The sequence below is a fragment of the Trachemys scripta genome, chromosome 3, assembly GCF_013100865.1.
Source record: "Trachemys scripta elegans isolate TJP31775 chromosome 3, CAS_Tse_1.0, whole genome shotgun sequence".
Taxonomy (NCBI): Eukaryota; Metazoa; Chordata; order Testudines; family Emydidae; genus Trachemys; species Trachemys scripta.
The window spans coordinates 68,362,348-68,382,169 of record NC_048300.1 but is presented as its reverse complement, the minus strand read 5'-3'; the positions used below and the strand labels follow the sequence as shown (position 1 = coordinate 68,382,169).

At 40.5% G+C, this 19,822-nt stretch overlaps 1 protein-coding gene across 5 annotated transcripts in view; it reads right to left on the bottom strand.

The window, feature by feature from the left end:
- AKT3 (AKT serine/threonine kinase 3) overlaps positions 1–19,822 on the bottom strand; it is a 257,770-nt gene that overhangs the window by 214,975 nt on the left and 22,973 nt on the right. For all 5 annotated transcript variants that reach the window (XM_034765003.1, XM_034765005.1, XM_034765006.1 and 2 more), the window contains exon 2: positions 17,211–17,365. In XM_034765003.1, the coding sequence (XP_034620894.1) occupies positions 17,211–17,256 (46 nt within the window). In that variant the 5' untranslated portion in view covers positions 17,257–17,365. The remainder of the gene's footprint in view (positions 1–17,210; positions 17,366–19,822) is intronic.

Sequence of the window (19,822 nt, the reverse complement as noted above, 5' to 3'; positions counted from 1 at the left end):
AAAGTAAAAAACTACTAGTTAATATCTAAACTGAAAAAGAAGTGTGCCACAAAAATGGGTTTCCACTTCACTTTCTTGAATTTACACAATTTACAATTTGTGTCCTTGATTTCAAGGGAGACTTTATGTATTTCAAAAACACACTATTTCAAGGCCCAAAGTAAATCTATTCCACACTGCACTAACTCTAGAGGAATGATAATTACTCATAACATAAAACAACTGAATGGGAAAGAGAAGTGAAGATAATCCAGTTTTTACTGCAAGAAAAAGCAGTTTCTTACCAATACAGTAACTGTTACTCTTCAGGATGCACTGTGCATACATACAATTCCTCTGTAGGTGTATGTGCAGCCAATGCATGTGTGTCAGAGACTTTTGCCAGCCATTCCAGCAAGCAGCGCATGCACCCCCATTCATCCGCACACACAGAGCCCAAGGTATAAAGGGGCATGTCTGCTCCCTCCCTCTTTGGTCCTTTGCACCATCAGGTAGCTAAAACCCAAAGTAGCAGGGAAGGTGGAAGAGTCATGGAAGGTATATGTGCACAAAACATATCAAAGAACAGGTAAGCAACAGTTTCTCTCTCCTTGGAGTGATTGCACATACAAATTCCTCTACACGTGACTCACTAATAGTTTCCTTTTTCAGATGGTGGGACTTCAAACTTCAAGTGAGACTGCAACAATTACTTGCCAAAGATAGCAGTGTCTCGGACAGCTTGAGTAATAGCATCATGTCTAGACTATGTCACTGCTTTACAAATAACTAAATGGATGTTAAATGGACTCTCACTGAACTGACAGTATTTCAGATGCAGTAGGTAGTCCAGCAAATGGCTAATGTCTGTGCTATCTGGTGATTACTGGTGTGATTATACCCAGATTGAAAACCTTTTTCATTTTGCTTTGTACATGGCTTTAGTGGAATCCTTTCAGCTGTTCACCAAACTAGTCTGGATTCCTCAGGAGCAGACTCCTCATTGCTCAACCAGAAATCACTCATGCCATAAGGTGAAGAGATTGTAGGATGGGGTTACTCCTGGGGGAATTCTGCACCACTGCACAATGCAGGATTTGCACAGAATTAACGTTCTGTGCAGAACTTTCTTTTTCCTCCCCTCACAGAAATGGACTGCAGAGCTGCTGGTCACTACTAGGGGCTACTGGATCCAGCAGCTTCCCAGCTCACAAATAGAAGACACTACCAGGAGAAGGGGGAGGAGGAGGAGGAGGAGCTAGAGGGTTCCCAGCAGCTGCAGTTCCCCACATGCCCTGAAAGGAGGTGGTGTGCAGGAAATTCCATACAAGCCCAGGACCCATCATCAGGCTGTTCTTCCCTCTAGATCCCTGGGCTCTGGGGGACAAGGGATGCAGGTGTCTGGACCAGAGGATGCCCATGGCTGGACTCTGGAGGGGAAGGGATATGGGTGTCTGGCCCCCCAGATGGGCTCTTGGGTGGGGGAGGGAGGGCACAGAGAAACAGGAATTGGGTTCTTGTAGGGGTTTCTTTAACTCTCTATTCCTGGGGGAATTTTTTTGTTGTTGTCTGTATAGCCAAAATAATTGAAACTGGCATGATCATGTAGTGTTATTTTGACAAATAAAATATGCAGCATTTTAAAATATTGTGCACAGAAGTTTTAATTTTTGGCACAGAATTCCCCCAGGAATAAAGGGGTGCAATGATTTGTCTTGGTTTTGAGACAAGAGATCCTCATCCACAGGTAGAATAATGGGTTATCAAATTGAGAGGTGATGCAAGTCCATGTATCAGCACGGCATCGGCCAGGCAGCTACAATGGAGTATTCAGGCTGCCTTATCTTTTTGTATCTTCCTGATCATCCTTGGAATCAGAGGGACTGGAGGGAATTATTCAGCCAAGGAAGAAGAAAGGCATCTGTCAGGGAACCCTGGCTGTGACCTCCACGGAACAGAATCTTCTGCATTTGTTGCTCAGGTTGGTTACAAAGAGATTTATCATCAAGTATATCACCACTGATGGAAGATTTGCTATAGAATGTCTCTCTATTGACCACTTGTGATAATCAATTACGTTCCTGCTGATGGGATCTATATTATTGTTCCTCACTCGTGGAAGGTGAAAAGCATTTGGCAAGACACTGTTCTTTGTACAAAAATTCCACAAGTAGATCACTTCTTAATGTGGCTGAGATAACATTGCCCCCACCTGCTTGCTCAGATAAAACACAGCAGTGTTGTTGTCAATGAGAACTTAAAACCACCTGCCCTCAATAGTGGCAACCAACGTCTCACTTGTCTGGCAAACAGCTCAAAGTTCCAGCATATTTATATGACGCACAACTCCATAAGGCATCTACAGTCCTTGAGTGTGAAGTTGATCCAGACACACCTGCCAATCTTTGGTGGACACGTGTTACAAGAGTTGTAGTTGGTTCTGGTGGTAAGGAGCCCCTCTGCATACACTCTGAGGCGCTAATCATCAATTCACAGACTGAAGCAATTGTGCAGGCACACAAAAATCAGCAGGTCTAGCAAATACCTGCTTGGGCAATATATCAAGTGAAGCCAAGCGTGCAGACCTCTGAGGTAAAATCTAGAAGGCTGAGTCATATACATGGCCATGTACCCCAACAGCTGTACATATGAACATACTGTTGTCCTTGGGTTGGACTTGAGGCTCTCAGACAGAGACTATGGACTGGAACATGTCTGTCAGGGAAGGCGTATAGGAGAGGTGTGTCCCATTTCATGATTAAAGCATTACCCAGGGAGCAAGGACCCAATCCTGCTCTGGATCAGAACTGAGAATAGTTGCCATTCTGTCTTGTTGCAAAGAAGTCTATAGTTGGGAATCCCCAGTGCTTGAATATGTTTTGTAATACTCGTGGGTCTAATTCCCACTCATAATCCTGGGAATATCTTCTGCTTAGTACATCTGCAGTGGTGTTTTGGCATCCTGGCAGGTAGAAGGCGGAGATGTCGATATTGTGACTGATGCTCCAGTTCCAGAGTAGCATGGCTTCTGTCCATAGGCAGTGTGAACATGCCCCCCCTTGCCGGTTGATATAGAACATGCATGTAATATTTCCTATGAGGATCTTTATGGTCTTGTTCTTGATTGTAGGCAGGACATGGGAGCATGCTCTGTGAACAGCACATAGTTCCAGTAGGTTCATATGTAGGAGGGATTCTGATGGGGACCAACGGCCCCGGATAGTAAGAGAGTTCAGATGTGCTCCCCAATCTAGTAGTGAAGTGTCCATCATGATTATCACTGTTGAACCCAGAGAGACGTAGCCAGGATGCATACCTCATAACTACTGCTGTTGCTATAGACCATGCTGCGGTGTCCGCTGAGTCTAGTGCAGTCTGCAATGCTGTTCTGTCGAGAAGATGTCCTTCAGAGATGATGGCCCTAAACCAGGGCTAGCTCTAGGTTTTTTGCCACCCCAAGCAAAAAAATTTTTGGCTTCCCCCCCACCCCAGGGCTCTCCCACCCGCACCCCCCTGCTACCCCAGTGCTGGGCTCTCCCCCCACCACCACCCGCACCCCCTGCCGCCCCAACCCTGGGCTCTCCCCCCCCCCACCCCCCCCCCCCCCCTGCCGCCCCAACCCTGGGCTTCCCCCCACCAGCGCTGACTCCGCCTTCTCCCCCCTCACCTCCAGCCGGTCCAGCGCTGGCAGGGTTGGGGTAAGCAGCAGGTCTCCGGGCCGTGCCTCAGCCCAGGGTTCCTCCAGTCGGGGCTCCCGCCTCCAGGACCGGCCGGGACCGAGGAGGACAGAGCCGGGGGAATGCCCCAACAAGGGGCTGAGGAGCCTGGGCAGGGCAGGGCAGCCCCAGAGGGATCGAAGCCCCAGAGAGCAGGACGTGGGCCCCGCACGGCAGCGCCCCACCCTCTATGGCCCCACTCCTGCTGCTGCTCCTGGCCGCTCTTCTGCAGTCCCTGGGCGGCTCTGGCTGCTTAGCCAAGCCCCGGCTGAAGCCCTGGAGGGCGGCCACCCTGCGGCACCTGCAGGTGGCTCCGTGTGCCCCAAGGGGTGGCCCCCAGCCCGAGTGTCCTGCGCTCGGAGCCCGCCCGGCCATAAGGTGTGGGCGCTGCTCCCCGACGTGAACCGCAGTGGCCCCAGGGCACCCCCGGTGCAGGACATGCTGCTGCTGCCAGGGCTGGCTCTAGGCTTTTGCCACATAAGCACAAAAAAGACGCTGGCTGGAATGCCACCCCTGAAAATGTGCAGCCCCAAGCACCTGCTTGGTTTGCCTCGAGCCGGCCCTGCCCTAAACTGTTCTCTTCTCTTCCAGTGTGAGTTTAATAAAATTTGACAATTTTGAATAGTTTGTGCAGTTGTGTTTGGCAAATACCTCATAGTTGGCGATCCTGAAGTGTAACGTTGCCGAGGAGTAGGTCTTATGACCGAAGAGATTTAGTCTCTTCCAATCTCTATCATATGGTGTGGTTTTGGGATGTTGTTGCCTACCTGTTCATTTATTGCGTCCACGACTAAGGAGTTTGATGCAGGGTGTGAGAAAAGGAACTCCGTTCCCTTGGCAGGCACATAGTATCTTTTGGTCAGATTTTTTGCACATAGGTGGAATTGTTCCGAGGGTCTCCCAAATTGATTTTGCCAGTTCCATGACTGTATCATTCATTGGTAGAGCGATTTTGGAGGAGGCTGAGGTCTATAAGACATCAAATAGTTTATGTTGTGAATCTGGCACTTCCTCCAGTAAAATGTCCAATGAGTCCTCCAGCCTCTTAAAAAGGTCCTGAAATTGTTTCAAGTCATCCCCCGTGCTGGGAGGCTAGGGCATGACGGTTTCATCAGGGGAAGAGGACGAGAAATTGGCTACCGGTGTCGTCTCCTGGTCTGAAATCTTCTCCTCTTCTTTGACCACCTCTTCCGGGGACTCAGAGGGTCCAGTATGACCTCTTGTACAACACTGGCCACAGAACTCCCCCAAAATAATTCCTAGAGCATATCTTTCAGAAAAACATCCAATCTTGATTTAAAAACAGTCAGTGATAGAGAATTCACCATTTACTCTTGGTAAACTGTTACAATGGTTAATTACTCTCATGTATGACTTTTTTCCAGTCTGAATTTGTTCAACTTTAACTTCCATGCATTAGATCACATTATGTCTTCCTCTCCTAGACTGAAGAATCCATTATCAAATTGTTGTTCCCCATGTAGGTACTTACAGACTGTAATCATGGTGAGGAAAACCATCCCTTAACCTCTTCTTTAAGCTAGATGGACTCAAGGAGTTCAATGTATCACTATAAGGCAATTACCCCTGTACTGAGCTCAATAACTTGTGTTTGGCTACAGCATAACTTCTAGAGAGACATCCAGTTTTGACAAGAAGACATCAAGAGATGGAAAATTCATCACTTCCCTTGGTAGGGGTTAAAATCATCCACACTTAAAATTTTGTGCCTTATTTCCAAATTGAATTTGTCTAGCTTAAAGCCATTGGTTTGTGTTATGCCTGTCTCTAGTAGTTTAAAGACCCCTTTATATAACTCAGTATTTTCTTCCAGAAACTGTAATCAAGTCCCCTTTCAATCTCATTTTTTATGAACTAAACAGATTTAGTTCTTTAGATCTCTCACTTTCAGCCTTTTCCTTTTTGTGGCTTTTCTCTGTACTCCCTCCAATTTTTCAACTTCCTTTTAAAAATGTAGACACCAGAACCGTACACAATATTCCAGTATCAGTTCCACCAATACTATATATACAAAGGCGAAATCATCTCCCTAGTCCTTTGCACTACTCCTTTATTTATACGTACAAAAATTGCATTAGCATCACACTGGAAATTCATGTTTGTCTTCTATGTCCCCTTATTTCCAGGATACAGTCTCACATTCTGTACGCATGGCCTGTTTCTAGACATATAACTTTGCATTTGGCTGTGTTAAAATCTGTTTTGTTTCCAGATGCTCCGCTCATCAAGAAATCCAGATAGCTCTGTATGACTTCCAGGTCCTCAGTTATTTACTATTCTACCAATCTTTCTGTGCACAAATTTTATCAGCAGTAATTTTATATATACACCGAATATACTCAATTATAAGCCGGTTCATTTATAAGCCAACTCCCCACCCCAAGATGGATAAGTAAAAATGGAAAATTTTTATGACCCGTTCATAATTCAGGGGTCAGCAAACTTTGGCTCCCGGGCCATCAGGATAAGTCGCTGGTGGGCTGAGATGGTTTGTTTACCTCGAGTGTCCGCAGGCACGGAAGTAAACCTAAGTAAACAAAGTGTCCCGGCGCTCCAGCTGTTTACCCTGATGGGCCAGGACAGCAACTGGTGGGGAAATTTGGGGGGGGGGGGGGAGAGGAGAGAGAAGCTAGGAGTCAGGGGAGTAACCCCTGTGGCCACCCCCGACGTGACCCCCATCCCATCCCTTCTCACCTCATCCTCCCCTGGCCCTCCCCAGATGTCTCTGGCCTGGCTGGAGCTGCTCCGGCAGCCTGGGCAGTGCGGCCACAGCCTGCTCTGGCAGGCCAGCCCAGGCGGCACGGTCGCAGCATGTTCCAGCGGGCTGGGCCAGGTGGCATGGCCACAGCATGCTCTGGCGGGCTGGGCGGCGCGGCCACAGCCTGCTCTGGGGGGCAGGGCTGAGTGGCACGGCTGCAGCTTGCCAGCCCTGGAGCTGCAGCTGCTTCAGAGGCTGGGGGGGGAGGGAGGAGAGCAGCGTGGCCAGAAGCGGAGAGACTCTGGCCCCGCCTCTTCCCTTCTGGCTCTGCTGCATCTCCTTGCTCCCTCTGTTGGGGGGAGGGGCTGTGTCCCACCTCTCCCTCTCTATACCCGTTCATAAGGTGTCCCCCTTCTCTGGTGCTTCCCTTTTTTACTAAAACAATTTGGCTTATGAACAAGTATATACGGTACTTCCAGACCATTCATGAAAAAAGTAGTAGGTTGTCTGCTCCTATCTGGGCCAGCCACTAGAGGGAGACAAGATACACATTCTGCATACACAAATTTGCTGACAGCAGAGGAATGATGAGACTCAAAAATCCCTGGTTCTATTCAAGTTTCTGAGAGAAGTGTACTCTTTACTGGTGTGGTGTCATGGCATGAATCCTTAGTGGATGTCTGTCTCACTGTAGATGAAGTGCACTCATTTCCATGGTGAGGAAAACCACATTCTTGTAGCTGTGCTAAAACACAAAACAAGGGGAATGGCAGTACCAGTCCAGAAGCATGTGGACTTTAGAGGATGGCCATCTCCCAAGCATTACAGATCTGTGAGCAACCAGTCTGCGGTTGGCAAGTCCATTGTGGCTGCTGTGATGATGGATGTTGGTCAGGCAATAAATACACTGCTACACCCACATGAGGTTTAAATAGCCAATGACCATGTTACTGCAGGCTCTGAGCAGCTGGGGACCAAAACTGTGATAGAGCCAGAGATTGGGCACATTTGTGTCCATAATCTGACTCACAATAATTGATACTTTCTGAATCAACACAGAAGTATATTACTTACTCCACTGGGATGCAGGCCTTGGTAAATCCATCTGGGCTGATGAATAAAAACAAGTTATTGGGGCATGTATACCACACACTACTTAGGTAGGTACTCCAACTTCTGCTACAAGCAAACATATAAGGGACTTTTGTGTTTGAAATGAAGGTGAGCTAGAGGGAACAATCAATTTCCAACTCAAGATACATCTCTACTGTAGACAAATCTGTAGTATACAGCACAGCATATGCCCCTGGAAGTCCCTTACGACTCTGGAGGCAATTGTTCCAAGGCTCAGTCCCCTCCATTTCCAACCCCTCAACCTTCAAAATAGCTATAGGAACACCTCTGTTGTGCATACTCTCACAAATACTTATTCATGGAATTAGTTATAATGGTTTTACCTTCTACAAACACTTTTGCAAGAAAACCCTTGCTTACCTGAATATTCATAAACACACAAAAGGAAGTGCAAACTCCAGCAAAGCAAAGAGGTGGATTTTATTCAGAATAGTAGTTTGTGCAGTGTTTCTGCAGTATTCATCAAGTATTGATGGTGGGACTATGATAGAGAGGGAAGAGGTGCTGGACTGGAAATCAAAAGACCTGGGTTCTATTCCAGGCTCTGCCCTTGACTTGTTTTATGACGTTTGTCAAGTCAATTCCCCCCCACCCCATGCCTCCATTTCCCCCTCTGTAAATTGGGGATGATACCTCCATTGTAAAGTACTTTGAGATTTAGAGATGAAAAACACTGTAAGAGTTAGGCTTTGCTGCTGTTAATATCTTACTGTATTTCTTCTCTCTTTACTCATCTTCCTCATTACTGTCTTCTCATTTACATATGGCAACTCTACCACTATTTAATTTTTGCTATTAAATACAGATTAGATTAAAAAATTAAACCAGTTGAAACAAAACAAATTTATCAGGAGACACTCAGAATTAAGTACTATTAGCTGAGACAATTAGAAAAAAGAATTTTGTTTCTACTTTGTGTAACAGATGTTCAAGATAGTCTATTTAAATTTCTCTTTGTTAGAGGTGTGTTAATCTACTCAAATAATTCAGACAATCTGCAAACAAGATATCTGACAGGTTGTGAACAACAGTCAATTAGTAGCATAACTTCTGAAACTATTTTTTTCAAAGACATCCCCCTCCCCCCAAAATAACCAAACTAGGTCTTTAACGTACATTCCAAAATTAACATCTCTTTGGCCTTTGCGTAATTTCAAAGCCTTGCCTAACAAATTCCTCAATACTTTTTCAGGTTTCATAGTGAAAGTATAGAACATTGCGAAGGCAGTAAACCAGTTGTATTTGAGATAACAAATTCAATTAATATTTTGAATCAATGGGTTTATTCCAATAATTCGTCTTTGACAGTAGATACGACAGGAAGTTTTTCCACAGAGCTATAAATTTAAAATCTGATGGCATATAAACTGCTCATTTAAATTTTAAAAACTGCACAGCTTTAGTATTAATCTCAGAATTAGTGACCTTTGCAATACTGAATCAATCACTGGATAAATTAAGTTATTCAATATTAATTTCTATCCCATAAGCTCTCATTGTTAGAAAAGGCGAAAGATTTATACGATCTGAAGAGAAACCACACTGTCTTCCAGAAGACCATTATTTAAGAATATCTAGCATTGTAGTGCTATGGCATTGTGACAGCCTTTTTTAATATAAAGGAAGAAAAAGAGGGGGGGGGAACAGTATCCTTACAATACACATATTACAAAACAACTCTCTCATTACAAGAAAACTTCTCCAGGCTCCAAGGAAGTATGAAAGAGTATCTATCATTCATCCCATGTTGGTTTTGTTAAATTATAAGCATGGATATATATTGAAATCCTGCCTTCAGAAAAAAAATCAAAAAAGCATGCAAACCATCAAGTAAATCCTCACTCCTAGTGAGCGAAAAGCTTAAGGATTTCTCAAGTGATAAGAATACACAAAAGAATGAATTCTGCTAACCAAAACACAAAGGCATTGTTGCCCTCAAGATCACACACACTTCAAGGAAAGACATTATTGGGGCTGTCGATCAATTGCAGTTAACTCACGTGATGAATCACGATTAATTTTTTGAGTTAATATCGCTGTTTTAATCGCACTGTTAAACACTAGAATACCAATTGCAATTTATTAAATATTTTGGATGTTTTTCTACATTTTCATATATATTGTATTCTGTGTTGAAGTCAAAGTGTATATTATTTTTATTACAAATATTTGCACTGTAAAAACAATAAACAAAAGAAATAGTACTTTTTAATTCACCTCACACAAGTACTGTAGTGCAATCTCTGTCGTGAAAGTGCAACTTACAAATGTAGATTTTTTTGTATTATATAACAGCACTCAAAAACAAAACAATGCAAAACTTCAGAGCTTGCAAGTCCACTCAGTCCTACTTCTTGTGCAGCCAATCGCTAAGACAAACAAGTTTGTTTACATTTACAGGAGATAATGTTGCCCTCTTCTTATTTACAATGTCACCAGAAAGTGAGAACAAGCATTTGCATGGCACTTTTGTAGCCAGCATTGCAAGGTATTTATGTGCCAGATATGCTAAACATTCGTATGCCCTTTCATGCTTCAACCACCATTCCAAAGGACATGCTTCCATGCTGATAACGCTCGTTAAAAAATAATGCATTAATTAAATTTGTGACTGAACTCCTTGGGGGAGAATTGTATGTCCTCTGCTCTGTTTTATCCACATTCTGCCATATATTTCAAGTTATAGCAGTCTCGGATGATGACCCAGCAAGTTGTTCATTTTAAGAACACTTTCACTGCAAATTTCACAAAACGCAAAGAAGGTACCAATGTGAGATTTCTAAAGATAGCTACAGCACACGACCCAAGGTTTAAGAATCTGAAGTACCTTCCAAAATCTGAGAGGGACGAGGATGCTTTCAGAAGTCTTAAAAGAGCAACACTCCAATGTGGAAGCTACAGAACTCGAACCACCAAAAAAGAAAATCAACCTTCTGCTGGTGACATCTGACTCAGATAATGAAAATGAACATGCGTCGGTCCACACTGCTTTGGACTGTTATCAAGCAGGACCCATCATCAGCAAGCATGTATGTCCTCTGGAATGGTGGCTGAAGCATGAAGGGACATATGGGTCTTTAAAGCATATGGCACATAAATATCTTGCGCCGGCTACAACAGTGCCATTAAATGCCTGTTCTCGCTTTCGGGTGATGTTGTAAATAAGAAGAGTGCAGCATTATCTCCTGCAAATGTAAACAAACTTGTTTGTCTGAGTGATTGGCTGAACAAGAAGTAGGACTGAGTGGACTTGCAGGCTCTAAAATTTCACATTGTTTTGTTTTTGAATGCAGGTGTTTTTTTTTTTACATCATTCTACATTTGTAAGTTCAACTTTCATGATCAAGAGATTGCACTACAGTACTTGTATTAGGTGAAATAAAAAATATTTCTTTTGTTTTTTTTACAGTGCAAATATCTGTAATCAAAAATAAATATAAAGTGAGCATTGTAAACTTTGTATTCTGTGTTGCAATTGAAACCAATATATTTGAAAATGTAGAAAACATCCAAAATATTTAAATAAATGGTATTCTATTATTGTTTAACAGTGCAATTACTCATGTGATTAATCCTGATTAATTCTTTTAATCGTGCGATTAATCATGATTATATAAAAAAAATGTAAGTGAGAAATTAGGTACCCTCCAATAATGAAACCACAAACACATAATCAAGATAAAGAAGTGCAAAGGACTGGGCCACTTAACTCAAAAGAGTAAGCACAACTTTGATTCAAAATGACGAGACCAAGTAAAGGAAGGATGATCCAGTGGTTAGGGCACTAACCTAAAACTTAAAAAACCTAGATTCAAGCCCCATCACAGACTGCCTGTGACATCTTGGCTAAATCACAAACTGAGGCACAGGAGACTATCTACGAAATGGGCATAACAGTACTTCCCTACCTCACAAGGGTGCTGTGCGGAAAAATACATTGATTATTATGAGGTGCTCAGATACTAAGACATAATATGACCCATACAAACAGAAGACAGAAGTAGTAAAAAATGCATAGTAAAAACAGAGAGAATACCATATCAAAAATACAGAACTGCCTGGCACATTACTTTGAATGGAAAAAAGTCAGCTTGGCTCTTATTGCCAATATGACTCTTGAAAGGTTAACCCTAAGGTTCAAAGTCAAAGAAATGTTGACTTTACACTCTTGGGAAACAGGATGACCAAATATAATAGTTTGAAACTAAATACATACATATGAACACTTTCAAATCTAGTTTGTAAGTAGTCTCATTGGGATGGATAGAATTTTTTAAAAATTCATGAAATTTATTTTAAAATTTGAATTTTATTGATCATATCAGGTAAAGTTACTGGTTTCAGAAATTTAAAATACAAAAACCTTTTCTATTTAAGAAAATTAAACAAACTGGAATCTAGTGGCACTAATGAGGTTTATTAATTGATTAAAGTCTACACTGACAGAACATAGCTATGTTCTATTTTGCACTTAAAGCATGAATTCAACCGCCTTGTTATGTATGAAAAATACAGTGCATCCTCCTCAAACTTGACACACTTTACTCCTTGGAGATGGAATGAATTTTCTGAGAACTTAAACTAGCTAACAAATTTACCTTATGGGTTCAAATTAATTTAAAATGGATTCTAAAAAAAATGGAAATTTAGTATCTGTGATAGGGTTTTTTGTGTTGTTTTTATCCCAAATATCTTTTAATAATGGGATAACAGAGACTCTTAAAACTTTCCATATACTTAAATTAAATAAAATCTTGTGAATGAGTTATACCTGAAGAAATTGAGTTGCAATTAACCACTTATTATGACTATAAGAGGGTACAGACAGGGTCAAGTTAATACTTCAGCTAACTAACTTTTAGGTAAATTTATCTGAACAGACTATATACCACCACACACTTTTATACTAATATAATTGCACCCACACTAGTGATTGTGCCTGTTAAATGTGCTGGTTTTTTAGCCGATACAGTTAATTTGGTGCAAAAAACCTCTGTGTAGGCAAGCCCTCAGTCCGCCACTTAAAAGGACAGTTCAGAGTAACCAAAACACAAACACTAAAAATGGCAATCATCAAATATTAACACATTATCCAAATCACTTCTAAAGTATTTTGCAATATAAAATCATTTCAAAAATTATTCCAGGATCAGGGCTTGGATCCAGAAACTTCATATCTAGTCTAAACCTCTTCCATTTCAGGTACAGGAGTAAATGACGGAGAGAAAGAAAGCTGTTATCCTGTGTCCAGATCACAGTGCTCAGGTAGTTGTCAAACAGCACTGGAACATAAGGCATGAGGATTATTGGTTTCTATTCCTGGCTCTGTGATTAAACGGTCTCTGAGTTACAGACACTGCCGGGAAATGTAACACACCCTGATTGCATAGTCTGCAGGAAATGAACCTGGGACCTGTTGAGCTGGAGGACCAGAAATCATAGCATGGAGGCAGCAGTTGTGGTCTAGCCACTAGAGAGTGACAGAGCCACACTTAGTATGAATTACAAAAGTACCTAATTTAGCAAGTTCCTTCTGAAAAGCTGTGGGGGTAAAGCAGGTGAGTTGTATTAGAAACCTGTTTCTATTCCCAGCTCTGACTAAAGTGACCTTCTGACAGGTCTCATTATCTTATCTTGGAATGGATGGATGTAAGTTACTTCCCAATGTACCAGTATGTGGCCTTGACTCATAATAAGGTTATGAGGAACACAGCTGTCAACAGAAGAGGAAGGACTAGAACTCAGTTTCTGTGCTTCCAGTATAGTGCTCTTTCCCTAAATTACAGGGCATTGTGGGGCAGAGGGGAAAGTCTCTCCCTCATTTGGCTTTCCCCAAGTCATGACTTTTTCATCAAGTGACTTCCCACAGCAAAGGCAACATCATTTGCAATAAGTTTCCAAGAGTTTGCAACATTGGGTTTATTTGTGAAGTGACACTCCTTTGAGAGAGAGGATAAACCTCATAATAAGATAGAGAGGATACAGTGCACTTTAACTGTAAGTTATTCAGTGTGTGGAGAATCTGGGTTAGAGCAGGCGTGCTTAGAGAACAGTTTCAATTCTCCATAAATCCCTTTGGACCAACCAGGGTTACTCAGAATTCAACTGCAGTACCTACCACCACAATTATCAGGTAGTTTCCTTTAAATCAGCATTTTTGAAAGTGCAGAAGACATAAATGAAGATGGGTAAACCTTTAGCAAAACATTGCAGAACTGGGGAGGGAGAGAAGGCACAACTCATTTTGCTTTCTTGAATGGGGACCGATCTTTGAAAAGTTTGGGAAACTTCTTTAATTTGACTGAAATCTTCAAAATTTTCCATCTGAGATGAATTCCACACTGTCTGGAGAAAGTTAGTAGCTATTCCAGTCTGACCGTGATACACAGTTGCAGAGAACAAGCATATGCTCTCACAGTCGCAAAATATATAGAGAGCTCTTGAGGAACAAAAACAGATAAAAGCTATAATCTCCTGAGCCAAGAAACACAGACTCATTAGATGTAACCAATCTCTTCTCGGGGCCTTCAAAAAGAGCAACCAAAATGTATGACCTCTTATCCTCAAACATCATTCAGGGGTATATTGTTAGTGCTCTCCTTCATACACAGAATTGACAAGTTTTCCTTTTTGTTCTTTGGGCACTATAGCCAAATTAAAATTAAGGGAGATCTGATTCAAATGGAATTTGGTAACTAACTTTGGTAATAAGTGCAGTACTATTTTGACTCATTCATGATAAAGTTACAGGCATGGAGTATCTTTCCAATCACCCTCTTGGTTGATCAGAAAGCATACTCAAGTTGCAAAAGTGAGATGCCACTCACACTAGATTCTCCAAATGTTCAAAATAGAATCATGCATGCTAACGGTACAAACAACATTTGGAAAGCTTAAGTGGTGCGCCGAGACCCTCTGCAATTTTCAAGTGGTCCAAGAAAAAAAGTTTGAGAACCACTGCATAGGAGGTTTATGATTTTTTTTTTTCCAGCTTTTCCTGGTTTCAGTGACATTAATAAAAATATGAGGTCACTATGCCAAATGACAGTCTTTGTCTCTGCACGCCATGCTATTTAGACAAACCATCTCATTGCTAAAATTAAAAGGTTATTCAGCACACAATATTCTTGGATTTAACTAGATTCTGGAGCCACTCACACCATGATCCAGACAATCTTCTTGCAGTAAGAAGAGATGAGTCTCATTTGGAACTGTGTCTAGTTAAAGGCATGACCAAAATATAGCAGTATATATCATGGAAATCTTGTTGCAAAGTATTACAAAGGTGATAATATGTGATACAGCTATCCAACATTTCTAGAGTTTCCCACATCAAGTAAAATTTAAAAGTGTCTGGGGAAGGGCAATTTGTAGCAAGTCCTCTTATTTTGAAATAGAACTAAATGAAGGAGTCAGATACAAAAATACTCATTCAGTTTACAACTTTTTAATTAGACTAGCTATATACTTTAGTCCATTGTTGCCTCTTGGTCAAAATATATAAACAAAAGTGAGACACCACCAATAAAGGGAAGTTACTCCTCTGATGTACATATAATTATACTATCAAAAAGCTGACACTGAAATACAAAAGAACCCAAGCAAGCTAGTATTCCTAACCAGACAGAAAGAGGTCTCTTTCTGATTATACCATTATCAGCTCCCCAAGTTCTTTCAGCACCAATTCAGATATTCTTATTTTGTAGTCTCCCCTACTTATACAAACGGGCGGACTGTGAGTATAAGCTGTTGAATTTCATATTCATACTGGATAAACAAAGTCTTATTTTGATTCCTTAAGACAATTTAAACAAAAGGATGTTCTTTTATCTTAAGAGTTTCCAAATGGTCTTGTTCTTGAAAACCACTGCTAGGATAACCTAAAGGTATTTAAACAATTAGAAGCCTAAACTATTTCTGTTATCAGCAAATTATTTTAGTGTTCTTCCGTTTTTACTTCTTGCTACTTTTTTCAGTTGTGCTTTATCTTTGCTGTAGTTTTGCCAGATATACAGTCATTATATTTGTTGTAAATAAGAAAATACTCACAATATAAAAATAATAGAAAAATGTTTTTAAGAAACCTTACTATAGTCATTAAAAAGGAAGTCATGGAGAAATGCTACTTAGTGTCTTCTTTACTAACACTTGACTCTAATGCAGTGGGTCTCAAACTGTGGGTAAAGACCCCAAAGTGGCTTAAACTTGCTGGGGCCCCGGGCTTCAACCCTGGGCAGCAGGGCTCAGGTTACAGGCCCCCTGCCTGGGGCTAAAGCCACTGGGCTTTAACTTTGCCCTCCCCTCCCCCGCTGGCAAATGGGCTCGGGCTTTGGCCCTACCACCCAGGGCAGAGGGGCCTGAGCAGACTCAGGCTTCGGTCCCCACTCCTGGGGTCATGTAATAATTGTGGTTGTCAGAAGGGGGTACTTCTGATACAATGAAGTCTAAGAACCCCTGCTCTAATGTGTATTTTCTTCCAAGTGAGATAAAAGAACTTATGAGCTGTAAGCATTAATTTTAACTGGAAGCTGCCATAGATTTGTGTAAACTGTGGCAGAGAGCAGAGAAGCCAAAGTCAAAGCTTAGGAAACGTTTTTAAAACTACACACTTTGATACTACAAATAACTGAAAACTTGGGAGTGCTCTAAATATCCCCAGCATGAATTAGTTCCCATCCTACTCAACCAGGTCACGTACATACATACACTAGTACCCATGTACACAACACAGTAAAGATCTTTAACAACATATTCAGCATGGGAGCAGAAAACCATTTTTGTGATGGAAAAGTTAAGCTTTGGACAAATCAGGCCATCCTCTCCTAACGTGACTCCTTTGGGTTAGTTACAAAATGAAGTTTGTAACTGCCAACAGCTACCAATTAAGTTATAACTACTTAAAAACTAAGTATCAGCTTTAAACGGTCACTTATACTTTAACCGATGTGTGCTGAATTTAATTTATAAAACAAAAAAATTAGTGAGATTAAATTAAACAGAAGCACATCTCTCAGTCTAAACATTTTTTAAAGGCATTGTTTTCACATGCACTACCAATCAACTAAATGCCCAATTTTGCTATGGACACATTTTAATACTAAGAAAATAATTTTAAACTGGCCTCCATGACAGAGATATTTGTTCCCAGATCAGCAAAAGTTAAAAAGTAAACTTTATAAAAAAAAAGTTTCTTAAAAATGCAAATGCCACAGCTCTAAATCAAAACTCAAGCACACTAACATTCCTCAATCTGTTACATCACTCAATGACAGATTATAAACAGTCAATCCAAAAGCTAAATTTAATTGAATTAATACAAAATTGCTCTTAATTTTGGAAAACGTTTGTAACTTTATTCACATGGGCCCCAGTTCAGCAATACAGTTCGGCACGTGCTTGACTTCATTCAAATAGTCCCATTGACTTTTGCAGAACTCCTCACATATATACTACTAAGCACATGCTTAACTGTTTGCATGATCAAGATATCAGTGCCCATGTAGTCTGGATTGTCGCATTAACAGAGAGAGAGGATACTTGCTATTAAATGGGAAAGAACATTACAGCAAAGTATTAGACTTTTCATATTCCCAGCTGCAAAATATCATTATTGATAGCATGCTACACATTAGAAGGATTTTCTGTTTATATTTGGAACTTACCCCTCTTCTGAACCCAGCCTTCTTTCACAATGGTAACATCGCTCATGATGGCTCCACTCTGAGCCCTCAATTCAGAGAAAAATTCTGTTCAATTATCAGCTTAAACGTTTGGCTTCTCTTCTGCTGCCCTTCCCAATCTCTACTGAGGAGTCAGCCTGGAAGAAGTATTAGAGAAGGAATGAAGAGTTAAATTCTAACAGCTAAGTCTTCACAAATGTCTCTCATTGATTGACCCATATTTAAAAAAAGGGCCTGTTAAAACAATTTTTGAATAGCACTATAAAGAAAGTACTTCTCTGGTCTTATGGCAGGTTTCAACAGCAAACAGAACTTTCAACTAAAATACAGTTGTTGCAAACAATGTTAAATAAACTATTATCACCTACACGAACTGTAGAGTATAGAGTTCTGTCCATGTCTAGAATGCAATTAAAGGAGACTGTCAATGGTTGGACCTACAGCACCTTTCCCTGTTTTCAGATGTTATCAGTGTCCATGTAATTCATAAGTGGTTCTATTTTTAAACTTTCAGTGCTCTTATTTTCAGTTTTTTATTTATTTAAAATAAAGTGCCAGATGCACAGGACTCATGAAAAACATCAAGAGATAGTATACCACACATATACATTAGAAGAAAAGTTATTTAAAGAAATATTTCAGTCTGAAGCCAGTTAGGGATTATAAATGAGAGGTTATTTTTTCATGATTGCTGAAGTCTGCTTTTAACTGATTTGTAATTTTAACAAACATAAGGTTATAGAAATATTTCCATACCCTACCCAATCCAAGCCCTAAAAACACTTCAAAATTAAAGTAATTAGCAGAATCATATTGCATACAAAACACCTCTTATGTAAAAAACAGATTAAAAAGCCTCTTAAGAGTTGTCATTAGCCAAAAAAAAAAGGTATAATTTTAGGGTACATATCTTCCCACAACTTTCAACCCAGTTTTTAGATGGTACGGTAGAACTGAACCTTATATCCAGAAGTGTCACTGTCAGAAGCCACACTGTTTCCTCCTAAACACCTCCCTCCACAAGCCTGCACCATATTACAGGAGAGAGAGAGAGAGAGAGAGAGAGAGAGAGAGACTAAATCGGGGGGGAGAGGGGAATAGAGACACTTTTTGTTTATATATTTTTGTTTTTATAAAACATTACTATCACTCACACTTAGTATATAACTAAGTGAATGTAAATGTGAGATAGACCCATACACTGCATTGCTGCTCAGAGCCAGTTGGGAAAGTGAAGGGGGAACAATATTTTCTGTGCAACCAGCAATTTGTCCCTTCCAATGTTTGGTTCAAAATTATACTACTGTAAATAACTTACATTTACAGTTGCATGTTATTTATTATTTGATTTTTATTTCCTTTGTATAGATGCTGGAGGAAAGGTTATGTTTGGATGGATATTGTGCAGTAAAAAATAAAATCTGTCATAATGACAAATATATTTTCCTTATATATTAATTTATGACATGATAATACACCTCACCTCTACCCAGTTATAACGCTGTCCTCGGGACCCAAAAATCCTACTATGGTATAGGTGAAACCGCGTTATATCGAACTTGCTTTGATCCGCCAGAGTGCGCAACCCCGCCCCCCCCCCGGAGCACTGCTTTACCGCATTATATCCGAATTTGTGTTATATCAGGTCACATTATATCAGGTTGCTTTATATCGGGGTAGAGGTGTATATAAATATCAAGTGTATTTAATTTAACATTTTATGTTTTTCATGTATTGTTTTTCAGAAATATACAGGTGGATTTTTGTTTTTTAATTTTCTTTCGTTCAGATACTACAATCATTGCGACACACTATAAGGCCCAAATCCTGCAAACTCTTACACTTGTGCTTAAATCTAACCATATATACAAAAGCGCTGGATCCCATATACTCTAGAAAAACACCTAAAACAGAAAGATTTTGTTTGGTTTGTTTGCTCTCTTATGTATGGCTTTATTTAATTGTAAGAACTTTCTTTAAGGTCAAGACAACAGATCCTCATCAGCTGACTCAAGGCTTTTAGATGCTGTTCTTAAATGTTCATATCTTTAAGCGTTTCAATTTCATTTTAGGTATTATTTAGGGTGATGAAGAGGATATATAGTTTTGTATTTCTGCAGCATTAACCTTAGTACACAAAGTTTATTAGTGATTTTCCTAGGTTATTTTAGTTTTTTGTACATAGCTCGTGAGAGTTTTAATTTGTGCAATTCAGATTAGAGTTTTAAACCACTGTCTGACAAAAGTGAAAAACTACTAAGACATAACATTGTACATACAAAAAATATTTTTAAGGAAAACTCTGACTCCAGTTTCACTCTCACAGGAGACTTCATCTATTCTTTAAGAAGACTGAGAAGCCACTATTATTACTACAATAAATAACAGTCACAGTAATATATCTTCTCATACGACCTCTCCATTACTAGAGGTTTGCAACCATAGCAGCCTATTCTGTAAATCCTCCTCCTCATCTATTTGTGAGCCAAAAGTCCTTTTGATCCACCCTGGATACCATACTGTCCATCCAAGATTTTTTTTTCCTTCCTCTTTTTGTTCAGACATCAACTTTCCCCTTCAGGGCCTACAAACAT